General features: G+C 51.9%; 2 protein-coding genes across 7 annotated transcripts; one reads left to right on the forward strand and one right to left on the reverse strand.

Moving 5' to 3' along the window:
• The first annotated feature begins 634 nt into the window (after positions 1–634).
• On the forward strand, positions 635–21082 carry Ppt2 (palmitoyl-protein thioesterase 2). 4 transcript variants are annotated; one of them, XM_028777997.1, is made up of 10 exons: positions 635–822; positions 1046–1158; positions 12122–12312; positions 12519–12672; positions 13183–13278; positions 13369–13476; positions 15026–15109; positions 15205–15289; positions 20022–20076; positions 20255–21082. In XM_028777997.1, the coding sequence occupies exons 3-10, from the start codon at positions 12130–12132 to the stop codon at positions 20396–20398; spliced, it is 909 nt and encodes a 302-aa protein (XP_028633830.1). In that variant the 5' UTR covers positions 635–822; positions 1046–1158; positions 12122–12129; the 3' UTR covers positions 20399–21082. The 4 variants fall into 4 exon arrangements, with proteins under 4 accessions (XP_028633830.1, XP_028633832.1, XP_028633831.1 ...); XM_028777999.1 differs by lacking the exons at positions 635–822; positions 1046–1158 and adding an exon at positions 10871–11026; XM_028777998.1 differs by lacking the exons at positions 635–822; positions 1046–1158 and adding an exon at positions 11277–11797.
• Positions 5713–9377, reverse strand: Prrt1 (proline rich transmembrane protein 1). 3 transcript variants are annotated; one of them, XM_028777996.1, is made up of 5 exons: positions 9233–9377; positions 8603–8739; positions 7705–8243; positions 6937–7122; positions 5742–6795 (listed from the first exon to the last, which is right to left on the reverse strand). In XM_028777996.1, the coding sequence occupies exons 2-5, from the start codon at positions 8613–8615 to the stop codon at positions 6619–6621; spliced, it is 915 nt and encodes a 304-aa protein (XP_028633829.1). In that variant the 5' UTR covers positions 8616–8739; positions 9233–9377; the 3' UTR covers positions 5742–6618. The 3 variants fall into 3 exon arrangements, with proteins under 3 accessions (XP_028633828.1, XP_028633829.1, XP_028633827.1); XM_028777995.1 differs by lacking the exon at positions 8603–8739 and having other exon boundaries at positions 5713–6795; positions 9233–9371; XM_028777994.1 differs by lacking the exon at positions 9233–9377 and having other exon boundaries at positions 5840–6795; positions 7705–8748.
• Positions 21083–21325: the final 243 nt, after the last annotated feature.

Raw genomic sequence — 21325 nt, forward strand, 5'->3', positions numbered from 1 at the left:
CTCTCTCTCTCTCTCTCTCTCTCTCTCTCTCTCTCTCTCTCTTTGGAGATAGGGTGTCCAGGTCCAAGTTGGTCTTAAACACACAGAAATCCTCCTGCTTCAGCCCGCCAGGTGCTTAGATTATGGGAATGAGCCATCACGCCTGGTCTGAATATGAAAAACCAAGAAAATCAAACAATACTAAAAGTGGCATGGGTCAGGGAGAAGGATCAACAGTTCAGAGCACTGGCTGCTCTTCCAGAGTCCCGTGGTTCGATTCCCAGCACACACACAAACATCTGCGATTCCAGCTCTGGGGATCGGATGCTCTCTTTCTGTTCCATGGGTGCCAGCCAAGTGTTGCACAGACATACATGTAGGTGAAACACTCATACACGTAATTTTTTTAAAAAAAAATTAAAATGATAGAGTCAATGGTTATGCAGTCCAAATGGAGCTGAGAATTTTTCAAGTGGAACCGAGGCATGGCATGGAAAGACTATAAGTGGGATTTTTGGAAAGGCGGCTGCTACCGTGGTGATCTGGTTGAAGGCATGACAGGTGGATGGTTAGTTCAGGGTAGGAGAGGGTGGGTGGTTAGATCATTCAGTCCTGGGTGATCTACGTGGTTATCGAAGACATCAAAAATAACAAGATGAGGGGTCTAGAATGTTGTTCCCCGGCACAGCATTTGTCTGGTATGTGGGGATTCCTGGCTTCAATCACCAGCGTTGTGGATATGGTAACAACAGCATAACAACACATCGAAGACAGAAGAGGCAGAGACAGCGAGCCAGGCGCAGGCTTGCCGGAGTGAGGGAGCGTACAAGTAGACACTCAAATGTGAGCAGAGCCCCTGCTAGAGGATTCGGGTAGTCCAAGGGGTGCAAGAGCTGGGGCTCTGTATACGGGGGAGCTGAGGCCAGGCGGGAGAAGAGCCATAGGAATGTGGGACCTTCTTGTCTCCCTCAGAAGGGGCAGAATCTTGGGGAAGGGGAAGAGAAGTGATTTTTTTTTGGGGGGGTTTCATTTCGTTTTTACTGACTTCTCCTAATTACTTTCAAAGAGTTCAAATATTAGTGGAAGAGACTTTGCCAGATGAGGATCTGAAAACCACACAGAAGCAAGATTTGGCATCCAAGAGCTGCTTCAGGTTAAGTGTGCACATCTAGACCACAGGTAAGATCCAGGGGAGAGCAGGTACGGGGTTCAGGAGCAGAAACTTTCCCCCGTGGAAGGTTGCCCTGGTTGGACACCTTTCAGTGTCTCTTCTTGGGTTGTTGCTGGGGTGACTCTCTACCTTGGATACACTTTGGAATCCTCTGGGATTGTCATACTATTGGCACTTGAGTCTCCCCACCCAAAGGTTCTGATCTCATTGCTCAAGGATGTCACCTGAGCTTTGGGCTTTAAAAATACTGTCCCCGCCACGCCCGAGCCCCAGAGTCCTAACGTGTAGCCAGCAGGGAGAATCATCACACCATGGAATTCCCAGGACTGGTTAGGAACGCCACATTGCTGTGATCCAACCTAGAGGACCTAGTGTGGCCGACTGAGGGGTGAGCTGGTAATGAGCCTTGAAGGACAAGAAAAAACTGAGCAAGTGCAGGTGTGTGTTGGAGAAAGCCTGGGGTTGGCTTAGAGCCTAGGGGCAGCGCAGGGCCCAGAAGTGGCCTAGAGCCTGGAGGCACTCAGAAAGTCAGAGTAAACTTCAAGCAGTTTGATTCATAGCTTGCAGAGACTAGAGACACAGGCCTGAGATTTAGGTGCTGTTGGCTAAACACATGGAGGTGGGAATGTCGAGGGGTACAGCCTGGTTGAAAACTGGGTTGTACAGGAACAGTGGACTGCCTAAACTACGAGAGGAGCGTACAGACAGACTGTAAATTGGGAAATAATGGGATAGGCAAATAAACAGCCTTGAAATTCATCCAACCCCTTCAGGGGAGATTTAACCTAGGGCCTTGAAACAGCACTGTGGATATAGTGGTGTCAGGCAAGATTCCTGCTCTTACAGCCCAGGCCCTGCGTTTTTAGGCTGGGTAGGGTGGCATATGCCTTTAATCCCAGCACTCGGGAGGCTGGCAGATCTCTGAGTTCAAAGCTAATCTGGTCACTGAGAGACCTTGTCTCAAAACCAAAACCAAACCCAAAATAAACAAACCACAACAGAACAACCCCCGGGGGGGGGGGCTAGTGCGTTGTGGGTAAGTGCTCTGTTAATGGACTGTTTCCCCAGCTCCGGGCCCTTTTATCCACTTCTTATTTTGAGACAGGGTTTCACTAGCTGGCTTTGAAATTGTTCTAGAATTACCAGATATGCCTTCAAGAGATCATTGTTGTTATTGTGTGTGTACAAGTGCACGTGTTGGCTGTGTCACACGTGTGGGAATTAGGATTTTGAAGCAGGGTCTCTTGAGTCTGCTGGGCTGCGTGTTACTATGTGTGTATGTGTATGTATGTATGTATACATTACTACCCGAGTTTGATCCTTGGAGTGTGTGTGTGTGTAATAGCCAGGAGGCTTGGTAAGTTCTTTCTTTTCCCTCCCGAGCTCTCTCATCACCCCCCAGACAGGCCTTGAACTCTCAAGGATAAACCTGTCTCCCTCCCAGGTGCTGGGACTAAAGGCACGCACCACCATTTTGCCAGGCAGGCCTTAAACTCAGGATCGTGTTTCCGCTGCCTTCCCAGAACTACAAGCCTATTCCAACAGAGCCGGCTTCTGAAACCCTTTCATTTCCATGTCTGCCTCTTTGGGTGGGGCTGTAGCTCTGTGACTGAGGTCTTGGGTTGACTGCCTCATACAGAAAGAAACCGCCAGACCCCCAGACTGCACTCTTCAGATGAAGCAATCATCCCTCTGTGCAATGCCTCCACGACTCCATGTTTTTGGCTTTTGTTGTTGTCCTGGACATCCTGGAACTCATTATGTAGACAACGCTAACCTGGAACTCACAGAATGCCCCTGCCTGGGTGCTGGGACTAAAGGTGTACACCACCACACGCAGCCCCCTGACTAACTTCTTAAAGACTTTTGAGCTGTGGAGTTATGTAAGAACCAGGTCTAGAGGATAATCTTTTTTTGTTGTTGTTTTTTTTTTTTTTTTTTTTTTTGAGACAGGGTTTCTCTGTGTAGCCCTGGCTGTCCTGGAACTCACTCTTTATACCAGGCTGGCCTCGAACTCAGAAATCTGCCTGCCTCTGCCTCCCAAGTGCTGGGATTAAAGGCGTGTGCCACCACTGCCCAGAGATAATCTAACAGGGTTGAGGGAGACTTAGAATAGGGGGAGGTAGGAGGTAGGGAGAGCTTTTGGGGGTTGGGGAGAAGCTGATGCAATAATCCAGGCTGAAGCCATGTGCTGGCCGGGGCCAGGGAAGGGCTGCAGGAAAGCACAGTGGAGTTGCCTCAGCTCAGTAGTATACCTTGATACAGCGGGCACACGATGGGTAGAGAAGGACGGCTGGGACATGCTGTCATTAAAGGCACGAGGAAGGAAGAGCGCTGTAGTATCATTTCACCAAGTTGGTTTGGAAGGCCCGGTGGTACAGTCCCTGTTTGTGAAAGCACACCGCTTCCGGGGAATGTCTGCAGGTATTATGGTGGAGAGGAGTTGGGTCAGAGAGGAGGGCCAGTGTTTGAGATGCAGATGAGAGTCAACAAGCAGGCAGGTGGATCTCTGAGTTCGAGGCCAGCCTGGTCTATTGAGTGAGTCCTAGGACAACCAGGGCTACACAGAGAAATCTGTCTTGAAACAAAAATAAACACCAAATCAAAGCAACAAAGCAACACCCCCCCAAACACCTCCCTCCAAAATCTCAAAAGCCAAACAACAGAAAAATAATAAACAGAATCCTGGCTTGGTAGTGTAGTCCTGTAATCCTAGGATGTGGCTGGCAGGGGTCGGGGTGGGGGCATGGAAGAAGTGGGTGGTGTTGGTGACAAGTTGAAGTAGCATGATTGCAAGTTTAAAGGAAGCCTCTGCTATATACTGTGACCTTTGTCTCCATAGACAGATAGACAGACAGACAGACAGACAGACAGACGGACGGATGATAAAGTTGATGGCTGTGTTGAATGGGTGAGATTTCTTTCTTTCTTTGAGACAGGGTTTGTCTCTGCAGCCCTGGCTTTCCTGGAACTATGTAGACCAGGCTGGCCTTGAACTCAGAAACCCAACTGCCTCTGCCTCCTGAGTGCTGGGATTAAAGGTGTGTGCCACGAATGATCAATGGTTGAAATTTCAAAGGAGAGCCTCAGAGAAGAAAAATAGAATCTAGAGACAGACACCTGGGGAAGTAGAGAAAGACGAAAGGATTGTCAGCACCTGTAATCCAAGCATGTGGGAGGTAGAAGCAGTATTTCACAAGTTCAAGGCCATCTTCAGCTAGCTACATGGTGAGTTTGATTTAACTGGGCTACATGAGACACTGTCTCAAACATTTAAATAATTAAATAAAGAGTGGGAGTGCGTAGACAAGAGAGGCACAAAAGGGCTGCCACAAGCAAACTATTTTGAAAGCATCACTGGTTCTCTGCCCCTGTGATCACTGGCTCTTTGAGATTCAACCGTGTGAGGAACTGAAGGGGATTTCAAGGAGTCAGGAAAGTGGGCTTGAGAGAGAGAGATGGTCACACAGAGACGCTTGTCATAGCAACGCTTTCCAGCTCCAGAGAAAAACAGATCAGACGACGAGGAAGGAGATGGTACACATATGAACTCCTTCAAGCGCACTGGTGGGGCTGCTCAGTGGTTTTAGCTTGCAGTTCTTTCAGAGGACCTGGGTTCAGGCCCCAGCACTCACAGCAGGTGGTTACAACCCCTGTAACTCCAGCTGCAGCGTACCCTGCGGGGCCTCTTTGGGCATTAGTGCACATACAAGCAAACACATAACATATACATAAATGCAAATAAAATAAATCTGTAAGAAGAAGAACTATTGTTAAGAAAGGCACATGAGACCTGAAATGTCCCAACCTGTGGTATCTGTACCCTATCCCCACCTCAATACAAATGAACAAGCCTGGAGTGACATCCTGTTCTATATGTGTGCAGTGAAACAGGACACCTGCCCTGCCTGTTCCCCAAACCCCTCTCACAGAGGCCTCTCTACTGGCCCGGGGTTAGCTAGGACAGCCACCCAGGTAGACTAGAGAGACTCTGAAGGGCTTCCAGGAGCCCCCACAGTTCTCTGCTCCTTGCCTGAGCTTGCCTTCATGTGAGACTCTGATGTCAGCTGTCCAGCCTCAGACCAGGAACACAGTAGGAAGTTGCTCTTCTTCCTCTGCTCCCGCTCCCCGTCCTCCATCAGCATCTTCACCGAGCTCTGCCATCATCCCCCTCTTCCCAAGACCCTCCTCCCCAATGTCCCAAGCCCAGTTTAGAAGGGAGGGAAAAGCAGAATTGGGAACCCCCTTGCTAATGACACTCCAGGTCTTCTTCAGTCCGGTTCCTTCTCTCCCTCTTTGGAGATAGGGTTCACAGTAGCCCAGACTGACCTCTAACTTTCTATAGGAGTATGGCTTTGAACTCTTGACTCTCCTTCCAGATGCTGGGGCTAAGGGACCTACAGCAAGCCTGGCTGGGGGACCCTCTTTTCCCTGCTGGCATGGGAAACTATCTCCTTCTGCTTTTTTCTCTGCTGGTGCCACCCGACCTCTGATCCCCCGCCGTGGGGGAACGACAAGATGAAAAGTGAACCTGGAACGGAACGCCAGGGTGTTCTCTGAGCTGTGGTCTTTGGAACTGCGGGTGATAAATCCACTAAAATGTCTTTAATACTGTCTTTCGGAAGTTCACACACACGGCACACACAAACAAGTCTAGGGCTGAGGGGAGCGGGGGAACGTCGACTCCCTCTCTTTAGCCCTGGATTCTCTTCTGCCCCCGCTGCCCAGGGGTTGGCACAGGTAGAAAGGGTATTTACATTGCAGGGACTTGGTTCTTTTTCCAGGGTGGGGGGTACTAAACCAGGAACTTCCCACATCTCACTCCAAAAGCGGCAAAACGGGAAGTTCTGTAATTAGCAAGAAAATAGGCAGAGATGGGTTGGGGGGGGGAGGAGAAAATCCGCACTGGCAAAAAATCCGAGCCAGAGTGGGAGTGCAGTTCTCCCAGGGCTGAGTCCTTTTAGGGAAGTAGGGGGACGAGTCCGTCTGTATGTGGGCTGGGCCTGGATTCACAGACCCAATCAACAGACTGAACACCCCCAAAGAAAATAACCCCAAAGAGGAAAAGAAGGCGGAGCCTGCCGACCTGGAGGCGGGGTTTGTGGGAGTTGGGGCGGAGCTTATAGATGAGGCGGAGCTTCTGGGACCTGATTCCCTTCTGGGGAGCGGAGACCAGGGAGAGCTCCGCCCCTGGCACTGCACTTTGATGGGGTGGGGAATTGGGGCGACCGGAGGATCGGGGTTTGGCACGGATTCCAGCGCCGCTGAGGACGTGGGTGTTAGAGGGGTTCCTGAGGAACTGAGCGTACTCTCCCGGCCAGAGGTTCCGTGGGGGCGGAGTTTATGATGTCTGGAAGTCCAGCAGCGCCTCAGGAGGATGTGCAGGGCGCGCGTTGGGTGGGCGGCAGGACTGCGTGACGCGCCTGGGAGATTGGGGGGCACAGAGTGGGGCCGAGATGGGGACGTGTTTAGGGATCCCAGTAGTTTTCGTGGTGCTGGGCGGCGATGATGATGACTACAGTGAGGATGGTACAGAGCACCATGGCTGCGATGCCCACGGCCAGGGAGATGAAGGAGAAATTCCGGGCTTCGCGTGAAGCGATCTCAGCGGACACCAAATCTCCGCGGGCCAAGGCCGTGCGCACCTACCGGGGAGGGGCGAGGGAAGGGGGTTAGAGAGCCAGTGCTCACCCGCCACAGCCTCCCTCTAAGACTATATCCAGAATGCCCCGGACTAAGGAAGCCCTGGTCAGCCTAAGCGTTTCCTTCCCACCCCCGACCGACACCTGCACGGCCTTGAAGATGGCGATGATGCCTGTGGGCCAGAAGCAGCAGATGGTTGTCAGCACAGCGATGGGCATGTAGTCGTGCGGCGGGCGCCTGGGCTCCAACAGAGCCAACCCTGGGCCCTGGGGCGGCGGGGGCAGAGTGGAGGTCACTCCAGGACCCCCGGGGGTCCCGCCTGCGTAGGGCTGTGGGAAGGACAGTGGGGGAAAAGGACGTCACACCTACAGTCTTGCTGCTTGCCAGCAGCTGGCCAATTGGCAGAGACGTTTTTAAAAAACACCATTCTAAGGTTTAAGGCGGATAAAATCCATGCACTATCCTTCCTGACAGTAAAACCGGCCTAGGCCTCCCTTCCATATTCGTGGGAGCTCCCACACTGTCTCACACGGTATGGCTTATGGGTCTGCCTGCGCTTCCGGTCTTGTGTTCATCCTCCTTGGCATCTCCAGGCCCAGGCTTCTGCCTTCTTCTACCCCTGGCTTCCCACGTTCCATTTTTTTCCTCTCCTTCCAAGTTGTTTCCTTCTTTCAGACCTCCTCTTGATTTCTGAACCACTTCCCAAACCTTGACCTTTGACCCCCCCAAGACACCCCCCCCCCCCAGGTCCACCACCTTCCCACCCGCTGTCTCTTCTCGCTCCACTCTTCTGTCTAGGGTTTGTTACCAGAACGGCGGTCGGTCTGGTTCTGTTTCACTCTCTCCCAGCTCCCCGCGTGTCCCTGTGGCACCTGCCTCCCTGTCCTAGGTCCTGCCAGCCCCACACTCACCGTGCCCACCGGATACACCGGGACATAAGCAGTGCACGGCTGCAGCTGCAGCGGATAGCCCGGCGCCACGTAGCCCCCCAGCGGCAACGTGCCCACCGCCCCCGCGTGCGTGGGCACCACGAAGCCCGGGGCTTGGGCCGTCGGGGCCGGCGCTGGTGGGGGTGGGGCGGCGGCCGCAGGCGGTGGTGGGGGAAGTGGACCCTCGAAGCGAGTCTCCTGCAGATAAGGGTCGGGTGGCATGCGGGGTAAGGTAGCACAGCCGGGTGGGGGAGCCCCAGCGGCGGGGCCGGGCGGGGCATGGTGGGGGGGCCGCGGGAGCGTGGCCGAGGACGAAGGTCCGCGTTGAGCGCTGGCCGCAGCAGAGGCCAGGCCACCTGCTCCTAAGCGCGGGAGGGTGGCGGTGCCAGACTGGTGGTAGTGGTGGTGGTGGTGATGATGTGAGGATGGGGCCGTTTGTGGGGGCGGGATGGGGGGCTCGGCCGGAGGCTGGGGGGCATTGTAGGGTGGAGGTGAAGTGTGGGGAACCGAGTCTGGAAGGCCTGGCCATGGAAAAGCCGAGGATAAGGGAAGAGAGAGAAGACAGCAGAGATCAGAAGGGTAAGAGACATGAGACAGCGAGAGATGGAGAGACAGTGAGGGAGAGACGGCAGAGACGACATCTCCCATTTTGGGGTCAGGGAAGGGGTTGTATCTAGGCCACCTGGCCCCAATCTAGTTTTGCCGTCACAACTGTCACAACTCCTCCCAGGCTGCTCCGCTGTCAACCACAACCCTCATCCAGGGCTGTCACCGAGCCAGCTGCCCCCTCTGAGCTGCTCCTCTTCCTGCACATGCGGCTGTGTCACAGGGGTCATGCGCGCTCACTTCAGTATTTCCACTTTGCCTCAGGTGGAGTTACCTGGGAATCTCATGGCCTCTCTTACGGTCCATAACAAAGCTTCTGGGACTAGGCATGGTGGCTCATGCCTGCAGTCCTAGGATTTGTGAGGCAGGGGCGGAAGGATGAGGAACTGGGAAGTTCAAGAGCAGCCTGGGCTACATAGGGAAATCGCATCTCAAAAAAAAAAAAAAAAAAAAAAAAAAAGAGGCTTCTAGATATTACTTTCCCAACAACCCTGTCTGATAAAGTCTCCGTTATTTTTCCACTGGGTGTCTCCATGCCAGTGAGCCGGTGACTGTCCATCTGTCACCCCCAGGAATGATGTCCCTGCAGTACCTGGCTGTGCTTCCCTTCCCTTTTCAAAACGGCCCCCCCCCCCGTGTTGTTGACAAGGGACTGAGGCAGACTGACCTGAAGGAAGGAAGGGAAAGATGGGATATAGAAAGGGGAGGGGGTGGGGGTACTCGTGGAGAGAAGGGGAATGGAACTGAGCCACACAGCCACACAACATCCCAGAGGGGTCAAAGAAGGGGATTAGGGCAAGTGGGGTTAGGTAGGAGATGTTAGAGGGGGTGGGGGAGGGTTTTACTGAATATATATATATATACATATATATATATGTATATATATATGTTTATTTTTTTTTACCTGACTTTTCTGACGACATGTTTGCAATCGCTGGGACAGGGTCTCTGAAGCTGGAGTCAGGGCCCCCTGACTGCTGGCGCAGGAGTCTGAGTCCGGGATGGCGCAGCCGGCACAGCGGCGGTGGCAGCAGCAGCAGCTCGGAAATGGAGAGATGAAGACAGTGTGTGTTGGGGGGGGTAACCTGGGGGGGGAGCTTAAAGGGACCGACGCAAGGATGGGGGAGAGCTTCAGAAGTCTCCCCCCTAACTCGATTTCTCTCTGCTTCTAGACCACCTCTTTCCTCCTCTCACCCTGGCATTCAAGCCCCCAGTTTAGGCTCCCTTGGAGTTGTCATGGAAACCGGGAGGCAAGACCAGGCAAGGCGGGTGGGACTAAGAGAAGGAGGGAGGGAGAGAGAAATCTCGAGAGTCTCTCCCGCAAAGACTCGCTGTAGTGATTATATTGTGGGAAGAAGCCAGCTCAGTGGATTTACCACACTTATCTCCAGACCCCGTTCAATCAGGCCCTGCTCACCCAAGGGGTTCTTCCCTCAGTTTCCCTCAGAACTTCCTGCAAGATAGTTCTAGGTTTCTCCAGGTGTGAGAGAGAACTGTACAAAGATAAGAGCCAAGAGGGTCAGAAAGACCCCCAGATATACAGCCTGGGCCTGCCTTTTTGGCAATAGAAGTAAGAAGATGAAGTTGGCCGGGCAGTGGTGGCACAGGCCTTTAATCCCAGCACTTGGGAGGCAGAGGCAGGCGGATCTCTGAGTTCGATGTCAGCCTGGTCTACAGAGTGAGTTCCAGGACAGCCAGGGCTACACAGAGAAACCCTGTCTCGAAAAACCAAAAAAAAAAAAAAAAAAAGAAGATGAAGCTGTCTGAAGAAAAGGAGAGAAAACACCTGTGGGGGTGCACAGGTACCTTCTTTCTCTAGCGTTATAAGAAGCTGAAATGCTTCATCAGAGGGAAGCAAGCTGTAATTGCTTGTTTGTGACAGGCAGGTTTGGAAAAGCGTGCTTGTGGGGGCTGAAGAGATCTTGGTCCAGTCAGCATTCATATCCATTCCTTAAAGCACCTGTGTCTTCCCCTCCTCGTCCTAAGACGCAGATCCACCCCCGGAGTCAACCCGAGACACAGCCGAGACACAGCGGTGACTTCAAGTCTTTTTATTTGCTTTTTGTGTCTTGCAAGGGCGTAGGTGGGGAGGTGGGGTGAGGATGGGCCTTCTACAGAGATTACACCAGTTGAGCCTTTTTTGCAGAAACCTAGCAGGAGAATCAGAGATACCCTACCCCTTTAGGATTTTCCAACTCTCTCCTGAGACAGTTGCTCTAGGACAGAGCCCCTCTGGTGGCGTCCTGGAGAGCAGTCTCCAAGCCCTGGCTTGAACCCGTTCCAGGCAGGTCTGAGAAATTTTAACACCACGGCCTCATACCGGTGGTTCTGGTTTTTCAAGCGTGTATGGATCAGAGGGAACCTAGGACCCATCCCTCCCACACCATCTTCAATACTCGCTTCTGGTTTTATTAAGTTTAGACCGAGCAAAGACCCTGAGTACAGGCCTTGAGTCTCTGGCAAGCTCTGAAATCCTGTAGAATTATTTAACTGCTAAGTAAAAGCCCTGCGGGATAAAGGCCATCCCGGGGCACTCCGGCGCGCGCAGGGGTCAAGGGTAGGCCGAGTGGTGCCAGCGCCCGCAGCGCGGAGGAAGTCTGGCTGCACTGGCAGGGTCTGTGTCGCCAGCAGCCCGCAGGGATCTGAGGAGCAGATTGTTGGGGTCGATCAGGATTGAAAGAGTGGTGAAAATCCTGTGGTGAGTTCTTGAGGCCCACAGGGCCCCACGCCCATAGAAGGTGGGCCCGGGAGGGTGGGTCGTAAGTGCGGAGATAAAAGTAGGGCCAGAGAAATTGGGTCAGGCTGCACTTCACTCGAGGGGCCTGGAGGACTCTCGGCGTCTCGGGAGACAAGGGCACAACACGTACTTCAAAGTGAAGAGTTGTAAGGCGCTGATCCGGAGCGGGAGGGCAGGCAGGAGTGGGAAGAGGGGCTCTCCTGCTGCGGTCGGCCAGGCACTCTGGTCTGCCACAAGCCTGGCGTCCAGCGACAGAAACGGGAATCGCCTTTTGTCAGTCCTAACCTCCCCCCTCGTACGTCCTCTTGGGCTCGGCTGCGAAGCCAGACAGCCTGGACTGGAAAGTGGGGCTCATCAAGGAGGGGAAGTTGCACCCCTGGGTGGCTGGATGCAGCTGAAGCCTAAGGAAACCTTCTTTCGATTCTCTTTTCCGCTGTTGCCTCTCCCCATCCGGCTAAATGGATCGCTCCGTATATTTCCACCCCAGTTCTCTGGGTGAAATGGAATGTTCCATTGCCCCTCCGGTCCACTGTCCGCGTTGCAGGGGACGCTCGCCCTGTTGCCAGGGAAAGCCCCGGACGTGACGGCTTTGCGCGACCCCGAGCAGCCCTCCCCACCCCATCCGTCATCCCCCTGCGCGCTCTCCTTGTCCCCTTTTCCCCCGTACCCCGTGGATTCCAGACTAGGTACAAGTAAACAGCTGGCGGAACGAAGCCTCCAGACACAGGCCAGGTGGGAGTTTCCACTCTCCGTGTGTCCTGGGCCGCTCTTCCCGGGCCTTTGCAGACCCCGGAGTAGTGCATGGCCGAGGTGATGCTTAAGGAAGATCCTGGGCCTTGGGACCAAGTCCCTTGAGCGCCAAGTTGGGGGCGGAACTTAGGGTGAGCATTGGTGCATGGAGGTGGTTGGGGGTGTGTTCGTGCTTAGCCATCTGGATGGAGTAAGTTAAAAGTAGCCTATCATAAGGACCAGGAGTAGGAGCGGAGGCCGGAGAGTTGCTTGTCTGTTGGGAGTGGAGGGGGGTCGTCTCCCTCACAGCCTCTCGTTCCTTCTCAGGTGGGAGCATGCCGGGGCTATGGAGGCAGAGGCTTCCTTCGGCCTGGGCTTTGCTTCTCCTGCCGTTCCTGCCGCTCTTGATGCCCGCAGCCCCCGCAGCCCGCCGCGGGTCCTACAAGCCAGTGATCGTGGTGCACGGGCTCTTTGACAGTTCATACAGCTTCCGCCACCTGCTGGACTATATCAATGAGGTCTGTCGGGATACCGGATGGATCTACCGTGGCTGGGGGAGGGAGCGTGGGCAGATGAAAGACAAACCCCTCTAGGCAAGTTCTTCATGGTACTGCTACTGGCAGGGTTAGAGCTGGGGGGCGGGGGGCGGGAGTTCCTGCAAGCACAGTGAATACACTTGGCTTCCATAGTCCAACTTAGTGGCTGCATTGCCCCTTTCCCACAGACACACCCCGGGACTGTGGTGACGGTGCTTGATCTCTTCGACGGCAGAGAGAGCTTAAGGCCCTTGTGGGAACAGGTGCAAGGGTTCCGGGAGGCTGTGGTCCCAATCATGGAAAAGGCCCCTGAAGGGGTGCATCTCATCTGCTACTCCCAGGGTAGGCAAGCACACTCTTAACTCCCAAACCCCGTCTGAGCTTGACCCTTATCTAACACGCGTGTTTTCCGGCGTTTGTGTCCTGAGTGGGAGGGAGGTTTCCTTCTGTTCTCATCGGCCATGGTTCTTGGATTTAAGGATTTGGAGAACAGCTAAAAGCATATCAGTTCGTCAGAGAGGCCTTACATGACACCTTTCCTGCGTTGCCACGGAGCTATATCTGTGGCCTCAGATCCCAGTCTTAACTTTTGGTGTACTGAGAGACAGGAAGTAAGGGTCACTTCAGTGGCTGGTTTTTTTTTTGTTTTGTTTTGTTTTGTTTTTTTGAGACAGGGTTTCTCTGTATAGCCCTGGCTGTCCTGGAACTCACTCGGTAGACCAGGGTGGCCTCAAACTCAGAAATCCGCCTGCCTCTGCCTCCCAAGTGCTGGGATTAAAGGCGTGGGCCACCACTGCCCGGCGTCAGTGGCTGTTCTTAAGACCCTTTCCAACACTGGTGCTCTGCTTCCAGGAGGCCTGGTGTGCCGAGCTTTGCTGTCTGTCATGGATGAGCACAATGTGGATTCCTTCATCTCCCTTTCCTCTCCACAGATGGGACAGTATGGAGGTGAGTGGTCCCTGTGGGTGTCGTAGAAGGCAACGTGTCCGGGGGCACAGAGGTTTGAGGCCCCTTGGCATTGAGCGGTTCTCTTTTCAGACACGGACTATTTGAAGTGGCTGTTCCCTACGTCCATGCGGTCTAACCTCTATCGGATCTGCTATAGTCCTTGGGGTCAGGAGTTTTCCATTTGCAACTACTGGCATGGTGAGTGGGGGGCAGTGCGCTGGGGCCTCCGTGGTCGGGGCGCTGTGTGGGGGGCCTGCTTCTCCTACCCTGACATAGCCAGAGCAACATCTGTTTATCCAACACTTATCAAATAGACAGGTGTTCAGAATGTGGTATGCAAACCAGCCAGTTGCCTCAAAGAGTATAGTCTGATGAAAAATTTTTAAAAAATGGCTTGCCGGATGGATGGTGGTGGTGCATGCCTTTGATCCCAGCACTTGGGAGGCAGAGGCAAGTGGATTTCTGAGTTCGAGGCCAGCCTGGTCTACAGAGTGAGTTCCAGGACAGCCAGGGCTACACAGAGAAACTCTGTCTCGAAAAACAACAACAACAACAAAGGCTTATCTTGGTTAGTCTCTGTGTTCGTGTGCGTGTGCTCATGTCGAATATATGGGAAAGTCCGTTCTCTCCACCATTGTGGGTCCCAGTTCGGCTGCTGCAGTGTGGACCGTAGGCCCTGTGAATGAGTATGAGTGACCGTCCCCACTCATATTTACAGAAACAAATTACAGGCAGGATTTGATCCACTGGGGGCCGACCGTAGCCCTTGAGAGGCAAAGGCATGGTGATCTCTGTGTTTGAAGTCAGCCTGAATTACATAGGATTTCCATGACAGCCAGGACTAAATAGACCCTGTCTCAAAAAACAAACAAACAAACAAACAAACAAAAACAAAAACATGCAAAACCAAACCCCCAAACTGCCTTCTATTATGTCAAAGTTATTTTTATTCTGTTGTGTGGCTGGATGTCTAACTTTGCTATTAGATTTATTTATTTTATGTATATGGGTATTTTGTCTGCATATACACCTGCACACAAGAAGATGACATCAGATAGGTGTGTGCTGCCATGTGGGTGCTGGGAATTGAACTCAGGACCTTTGGAAGAGCAGTGGGTGCTCTTACCCACTGAGCTATCTCCCCAGTCCCAGTTTTTACTATTACTGTAGTCTCTTGACCTTCCTGCCTTGTCTTCCTTTCCATTATGTGTTCCGCCTTTCTTTAAAAAAAAAAAAAAACAATTTATACGTGTGGGTGTTTTATCTGCATATTTGTGTACCACACACATGCCTGGTGCCTGTGGAGCCCAGAAGAGGGCACTGGATCCCCTGGAATCTACAGTTATAAGTTCTATGTGGGTGCTGGGAATTGAACCTGAGTCCTGGAAGAGCAGCCAGTGCTTAACTACTGAGCCAGTCCTCCAGCCTCCTTGAACTCTCTATGTAGCCAAGGATGACTTCGAACTTCTGATTCTCCTGACTTTTTTTGGGGGGGGATGTTTCGAGACAGGGTTTCTCTGTGTAGCCCTGGCTGTCCTGGAACTCACTCTGTAGACCAGGCGTGCGCCACCACTGCCCGGCTGATTCTCCTGACTTAACATCCTGAGTGCTAGGATTTCAGGTGTGTGGCATCCATGCCCTCCCGGTTCATGTGGTACTTGAGATCCAAACCCAGGGCCTCAGGTGAACTAGGCAGGCACTGGATCCCTCCCATCCCCGGCTCCTGCTAACTGCTGTTTACACTCAGATCCTCACCACGACGACTTGTACCTCAATGCCAGCAGCTTTCTGGCCCTCATCAATGGGGAAAGAGACCATCCCAATGCCACTGGTAAGACCCCCAGTCTCACTTGTGTCCCCTCTTTTGCTCCTACCTAAACCTGGCTTGTCTCCTATGGCTGACTCCGTCTCTTCCCGTCTCTACAGCATGGCGGAAGAACTTCCTTCGTGTGGGCCGTCTGGTGCTGATTGGGGGTCCTGATGATGGAGTTATCACTCCCTGGCAGTCTAGGTAATGTGGGATTATAGGCTGAAGACTGGCTCTCCAACCCCCACCAATCTTGATCTCCCAAACCTGGCCTGTTAGAGCCTCCTACAGGAGATGTTCATTTAGAGACAGACAGGGTCCCAGTGTGTAGTTCAGGCTTGAGTGGTAGACCTCTTGCCTTTGTATCCCACGTGACAGGCATTATGACCACACCCTCTTACTTTTTGGTGGGGCTGGGGGTCAGACTCAGGGACCTTCACACGCTAGGCAAGTATTCCTGCGTAGTTGACCCTTATCGAAATTTCTTGAATCTGAGGCAAGATCATTTGAGCCCAGGAGTTCAGTATGGATATGGGCAAGACAATGAGATGGCTTCACTAAAACACACAAAAAAATGGATATTTTAATGCCAGCAATATTTAATGCTGGCACACGGGGCAGCGACAGGCCATCCAGGGCTACATAGTGAGACTTTGTGTCAAAACAAAATACCACCTCAAGCAAGCAAGCAAACTGGTATAAAGAGTCTGTATACCGGGGGTATAAAGTCTTTACAGCCGGGGGTGTGTCTCAGCTGGTAGACTGCTTGCTTAGTGTGCCCGAGGCCCAATCACTCACAAGGGCCACATCCCAGCACTCAGGAAGTAAGAAGGAGGATCAGAAGCTCAAGGTCATCCTTGGACTACCTAGTGACTGTGAGGCCAGCCTGGGCTACATGAGACCCAATTTCAGAAACCACACATTTTATACACAGCATTTACACACACACAATTTTGAAGTAATCACGGATTCGTAGGAGGTTTCAGAGATTGTTTATCAAGGTCCTGTGTATGCTCTGTGGAGACTTTGTGCAGTATCTTAGGTAACTAGAACATGGTATCGGAGTCAGACTGCCAGGTGAGGTGACACACACCTTTAATCCTAGGAAGCAGAGGCAAGTGGATCTCTGAGTTCAAGGCCAGCTAGATCTACATAGTACATTCTAGGGCAGCACAGAGAAACCCTGTCTTAAAAAAAAAAAAACACACACAAAAAAAAACAACTAACCAAACATCTCAAAAAGACCAAAGTCAGGACTCTGACATCCCTGCAGTGTAAGAGGAAGGTTCTGTCATCTTAACACATTCACTGATTCTCTCCCGAACTGTGAGAGCATCTGTGAGAGCCGATGCCTCATTCCTCAGGAAAACGGATGGCTCCGCAGTGCCTCGCGCCTGCCCCTGGTGTGTTGTCATGAGTTGATCTGGGAGTCTGACATTTACTCAACAAATATTTATTGAACACCGTGTGTGCCCAGATGCTGTTCTGGGCCCTGGGGAAGCAGCAATAATGTTCCCAATGTCATGTTCTTTATGCCCTGGCTGGGGAGAAGACGCTAGATCAGAAGTACTGGTGGCAGGTGTGGTAAAAGAGGAGGTCTCATGTAGTCGGTGGGGAGGGAAGTGTCCTTGAAGGAGCTGCCATCTGAGCAAGCCTAGGGAAGTAAGGGAGGGTACCTGTGGGAGCCCTTCTCTGTGAGGATTGGGGAAGGCAGTGGAGGCAGCAGGGTGTGGTCATAACTAACCCTTGTAGGCCAACGTCAGGCCCTTGATCTGTTTTTTGTTGTTGTTGTTTTTGTTTTGTTTTTTTTTGTTTTTTGGTTTTTTTGGTTTTTCGAGACAGGGTTTCTCTGCATAGCCCTGGCTGTCCTGGAACTCACTCTGTAGACTGGAACTCACTCTGGCCTCGAACTCAGAAATCTGCCTGCCTCTGCCTCCCGAGTGCTGGGATTTTAAAGGCGTGTGCCACCACCGCCCAGCCCTTGATCTGTTTTTTATTGTGACAAACTAGCTGAACATAGTCTACACAGCTGTAATCCCTGTACCTTTGAGGCAGAGGCAGAAGGATAGTTCTGTCTGTGGCCAGCCTGGGCTACCAATTCGACTCTAAACAATAAAGGTAATGAGTTGAAGTCCCGGGCTTGATTTTTCTGTTTGCTCGATTGTTTTTGGAGACAGGTTTTTCTCTGCATAGCCCAGGCTATCCTGGAAGTAGCTCTGTAGAGAAGGGTGGCTTTGAACTCACAGAGATCCTTCTGCTTCTGCCTCTTGAAAGATTAAAGGCCTGTGCTACCACACTTGACTCCTGGGTTTGATTTTTAGCACCAGGAGGAGAGAAGGATAGATAGACAGGATTATAGTGGATAGGGAAGCAGAAGTTATAATTTTAATTTTTTTTAGCTTTTGTGAGACAGAGTGTCATGTAATCCAGGATGGCCTCAAATTCGTTGTATAGCCAAAGATACAGATACTTATTACCATGGCAAGTTTATGTAGTGCTGGGCATGAAACCCAGAACTCAGTGTATGCTTGGCAGTACTAACTCAACCACGTACCCAACTTTAGGAATTACAGTTTTTAAATGTTTAGTTTTGTGTCATTAGCTACGTTAACACTTGTGTAACGTTCACTTTTATCCCTCTGGAAAACATTGTCCACTAACCTGGAGCTTCGTACTTGTTAAGTATTCCCCTCCTCCAACCTCCCGGCAGCCAGTGTGCTTGCTTTTTAAAAGACAGATGCTGGAGGTGGTCCAGCGGTTAAGGGCACTAGCTGTTCATGCAGAGGACCCAGGTTTAGTTCCCAGCATCCACTTGGCGGCTCACAGAGGCACTGAATGTGGTACACTTAACGTATACATCAGGCTGGCCATGGTGGCACACTTCTTAAATCCCAGCACTAGGAGGAGCGCGAAGTCAGGCTGGTCTACATAATGAGTTCTAAGACAGCCAAGGCTGCAGAGTGAGACCCTGTTTCAAAAAACAAAATATTATTCTCTAAGTAGGATAGGAAGATGTTAGGAGGATTAAAGAAGGAGTGGCAACCTTCCAAAATAAAAACCGTGCAAAAGTGAGGGTGGCATTTCATGTGTCACGACGCCATGGTTGTAATAGCTCCTGACTTAATAGCATATGTTCTGTCCCAAAGCACTGTTAGCCTCCCCCTCTTAGGATGTATTAGTTTTCAGTTTACATATTTTGATTTGAGCATGTTCATGTGCATATGTCTATGTGCACATATGTGGGGAATCAGAGGCCAGCTCCTAAGTCTTGGTTGTTTCCTTCCGATATGTGGGTCAGTGGGATTGAATTCGGTTTGTCAGGCACCTTCACCCGCTGAGCCAGAAGATGGTGTCAGATGCCCCGGAGCCGGAGTTACAAGCAGCTGTGAGCACCGCTCCCATCCCCCGCTCCCAGCGTGGGTATGGGAATGGAGTTTGGATCCACTAGATGCTTTTCGTTGAGCCTTCCCTCTAGCCCCTCCCTTCTCTTGTACTACCTAATGTAGTTCTCTCAGCCACTCACTTGGGGGCGGTAGTCACTGGCCATATTAGGACACATGGGACAGGCACTCGGGCTTGCGTACGTTTGCATCAGCGGTTGGTGAGAGCTGTCCGTTACATTTCCCTTCCCCTCCATGAAGGGGCACTTTTACTCAGGATAACGAGTATCAGCTTTAATTAATTTAGAGATTTAGTTATTTTATGTATGTGTTCTATCTGCACATACACCTGCTTGCCAGGAGAGGGCGTCAGGTCCCATTATAGATGATGTGGGCCACCTTTGGTTGCTGGGAATTGAACTCAGGAATACACTTGAATTTCTTGGGTTTTTTGTTTGTTTGGTTTTTGTTTCGTTTTTTTGAGACAGGGTTTCTCTGTGTAGCCCTGGCTGTCCTGGAACTCACTCTGTAGACCAGGCTGGCCTCGAGCTCAGAAATCCACCTGTCTCTGCCTCCCAAGTGCTGGGATTAAAGGCATGCGCCACTACTGCCCAGCTTGAATTTCTTTTTAAGGATTTTTATTTTGAATCGTGTGTGTGTGTGTGTGTGTGTGTGTGTGTGTGTATATATTTGTGCGTGTGCGTGTATAGGTGCCTTCACAGGGAGAGCAGCCATTGCTCTTACCTGCTGAGCTGTCACTCCAGCTCCCAAACTTAAGGTCTGCTTTTTTTTTTAATTTTTCATTTTTATTTATTTGAAACAGGGTTTCTCTGTGTAGCCCTGGCTGTCCTGGAACTCTCTGTAGACCAGGCTGGCTTTGAACTCAGAGATCCTCCTGCCTCTGCCTCCTGAGGGCTAGGATTAAGTGAGGTGTGCACCACCACCACCTGCGATTATTTTATTTTAAAATGTTATGAGTGGTTTGCCTGCATGTGCACCTGTGTACCACATGCTTGCCTTTTATCCAGGGAAGCTGTGAGATGGCGTGGATGTCCTGCAACTGAGGCTACAAATGATTGAGAGACACCATGTTGGTACTGGGATCCAGCCTCAGTCCTCTGGAGAAGCAGCTATGCTCTTAATCTCAACCAGTTCTCCAGAATTTAAGTTCTATTATTTATTTATTTATTTATTTATTTATTTATTTATTTTTGAGGCAAGGTTTCTCTGTAACAGAGCCCTGGCTGTCTTGGACTCACTTTCTAGAACAGTCTTGTCTTCAAACTCTGCCTCCCAAGTGCTGGGATTAAAGGCCTGTGCCACCACACACATGGCCCTTAACTTCTTTTAATCATGAATGGTTCTTAGGTTTTTGTTGTTTGAGACAGGTCTGGCCTGGAGGTCACTATGGGGTTGCCATGCCAGCTCCTCTTAAAGATTCTGTGTGTGCTCCATGCTGCCTTTCTCCCTGGGCTGGGGGGGTCTCTGTGTGGGCCACTGATATACATTAATTCTCCTTGGTTCTCCTGATAACCTCTGTGCCCATGTCTTTGTAGCTTCTTTGGTTTCTATGATGCCAACGAGACAGTCTTGGAGATGGAGGAGCAGCCGGTAAGCCCCTCCAAAGACTTGCCTCCTCCCTCCCGTTGATCTTCACTCTGGAGATCTGCCTCTGACTCCTTGACTGAAGGGCATGCCTCATGGGGGAGGGAGAGGCTGGTCTGGACACCAGCAGTGTCTCACTTCTGTCTCTCTTCCATGTTTCCATGGCCCTCGGCTCACCTTGAAGGTTTATCTTCGAGATTCTTTTGGGTTGAAGACTCTCCTGGCCCGGGGGGCCATAGTGAGGTGTCCCATGGCTGGCATCTCTCACACCGCCTGGCACTCCAACCGTACACTGTACGAGACGTGCATTGAACCATGGCTCTCCTGAAGATGTCCTCGGGATCTCCAGGAATTCCCCAGCCCAGAGATCAAGTGGTGGCCTTGGGAAGCAGATGCCAGCCTCTGGCATGCCTGTGAACCACTTTGTCGCTTCCACACTGCCCCACCCCCCCACCAGGACTCCCTGAACCTTCCCCTCTGCTCCTCCGTGAATGACAAGTCCTGGTCCCCTACCTCATGTCCTCACTTGGAGACAGCTTCACGCTCTCCCTTTCTGCCATGGCTGAGGTTGGGAAGCAAGCACCAGGTTTTTAACTGTGGCTTCTCCGCTGCTGCTGTTGCTTCTCCGGATCTGGCTGTACCGGAGGAGAACCCAGCCCCTGCCCACCTCAGGGGTCTTCTTCCAGGCCACTCAGGACATTTTTAGCTTCTGTTATCCCCGTGTCCTTCTTTTCTCAACTTCCTTGTGGCCAGCCTCCACACCCTCTTGGGAGGGGCACCCGTAAGAGGGGGTTCTGAGGCTCCCCTATGGGGACAGTTCCACTTTTGAAGTGTCAGTGTTGGGGAATATCTGTGGCCTGCGAGGCCCATCTCAGGTTTGGGGCTCCCCCAGTCCCTATGATCAGTGTTGGGGTATCCCTGGGAGCCTAGGTTCTTTGAGGCCCCAGCCCTTTTAACTACCCTTGAGCGGGTGGTCCCTGTATTTATAGAAATAAAAGTTCCATTTCCTCTGTGTGGCTTGGCTTCTTCCCAGGTGAAGGGGACCTGGGCTTCCCCCCACCCCCCGAGAGGGTGGGGATAGCCTGGGGCCTGGATGCCCGGATGAGTGGTCTGGGGTGGGGACCCCTTTGGTGTTTCCTTCCTCTCAATGCCCATTCTGTGTGGGTTCCTGACTCTGCGGGTTCTTTCCTGCTGAAGACAATTGTTTTCCTGTCTTAGCCTAGGGTTAGGGGGCTAAGCCCCAGGCTCTGCCAGT

Source organism: Grammomys surdaster, unplaced genomic scaffold, assembly GCF_004785775.1.
Source record: "Grammomys surdaster isolate TR1022 unplaced genomic scaffold, NIH_TR_1.0 319, whole genome shotgun sequence".
Classification (NCBI taxonomy): domain Eukaryota; kingdom Metazoa; phylum Chordata; class Mammalia; order Rodentia; family Muridae; genus Grammomys; species Grammomys surdaster.

Bases quoted from the DNA above. Each gene is read 5' to 3' on its own strand.
- Prrt1 (XM_028777994.1), bottom strand. From the start codon at position 8,370: ATGGGAGATGTCGTCTCTGCCGTCTCTCCCTCACTGTCTCTCCATCTC. The intron at 7,123-7,704 runs GTGAGTGTGGGG...TCCTTCCCACAG, and splicing joins CGGTGTATCCGGTGGGCACG to CCCTACGCAGGCGGGACCCC. The intron at 6,796-6,936 runs GTGTCGGTCGGG...CCTCCCCGGTAG, and splicing joins CCATCTTCAAGGCCGTGCAG to GTGCGCACGGCCTTGGCCCG.
- Ppt2 (XM_028777997.1), top strand. From the start codon at position 12,130: ATGCCGGGGCTATGGAGGCAGAGGCTTCCTTCGGCCTGGGCTTTGCTT. The intron at 12,313-12,518 runs GTCTGTCGGGAT...CCTTTCCCACAG, and splicing joins TGCTGGACTATATCAATGAG to ACACACCCCGGGACTGTGGT. The intron at 15,290-20,021 runs GTAATGTGGGAT...ATGTCTTTGTAG, and splicing joins ATCACTCCCTGGCAGTCTAG to CTTCTTTGGTTTCTATGATG.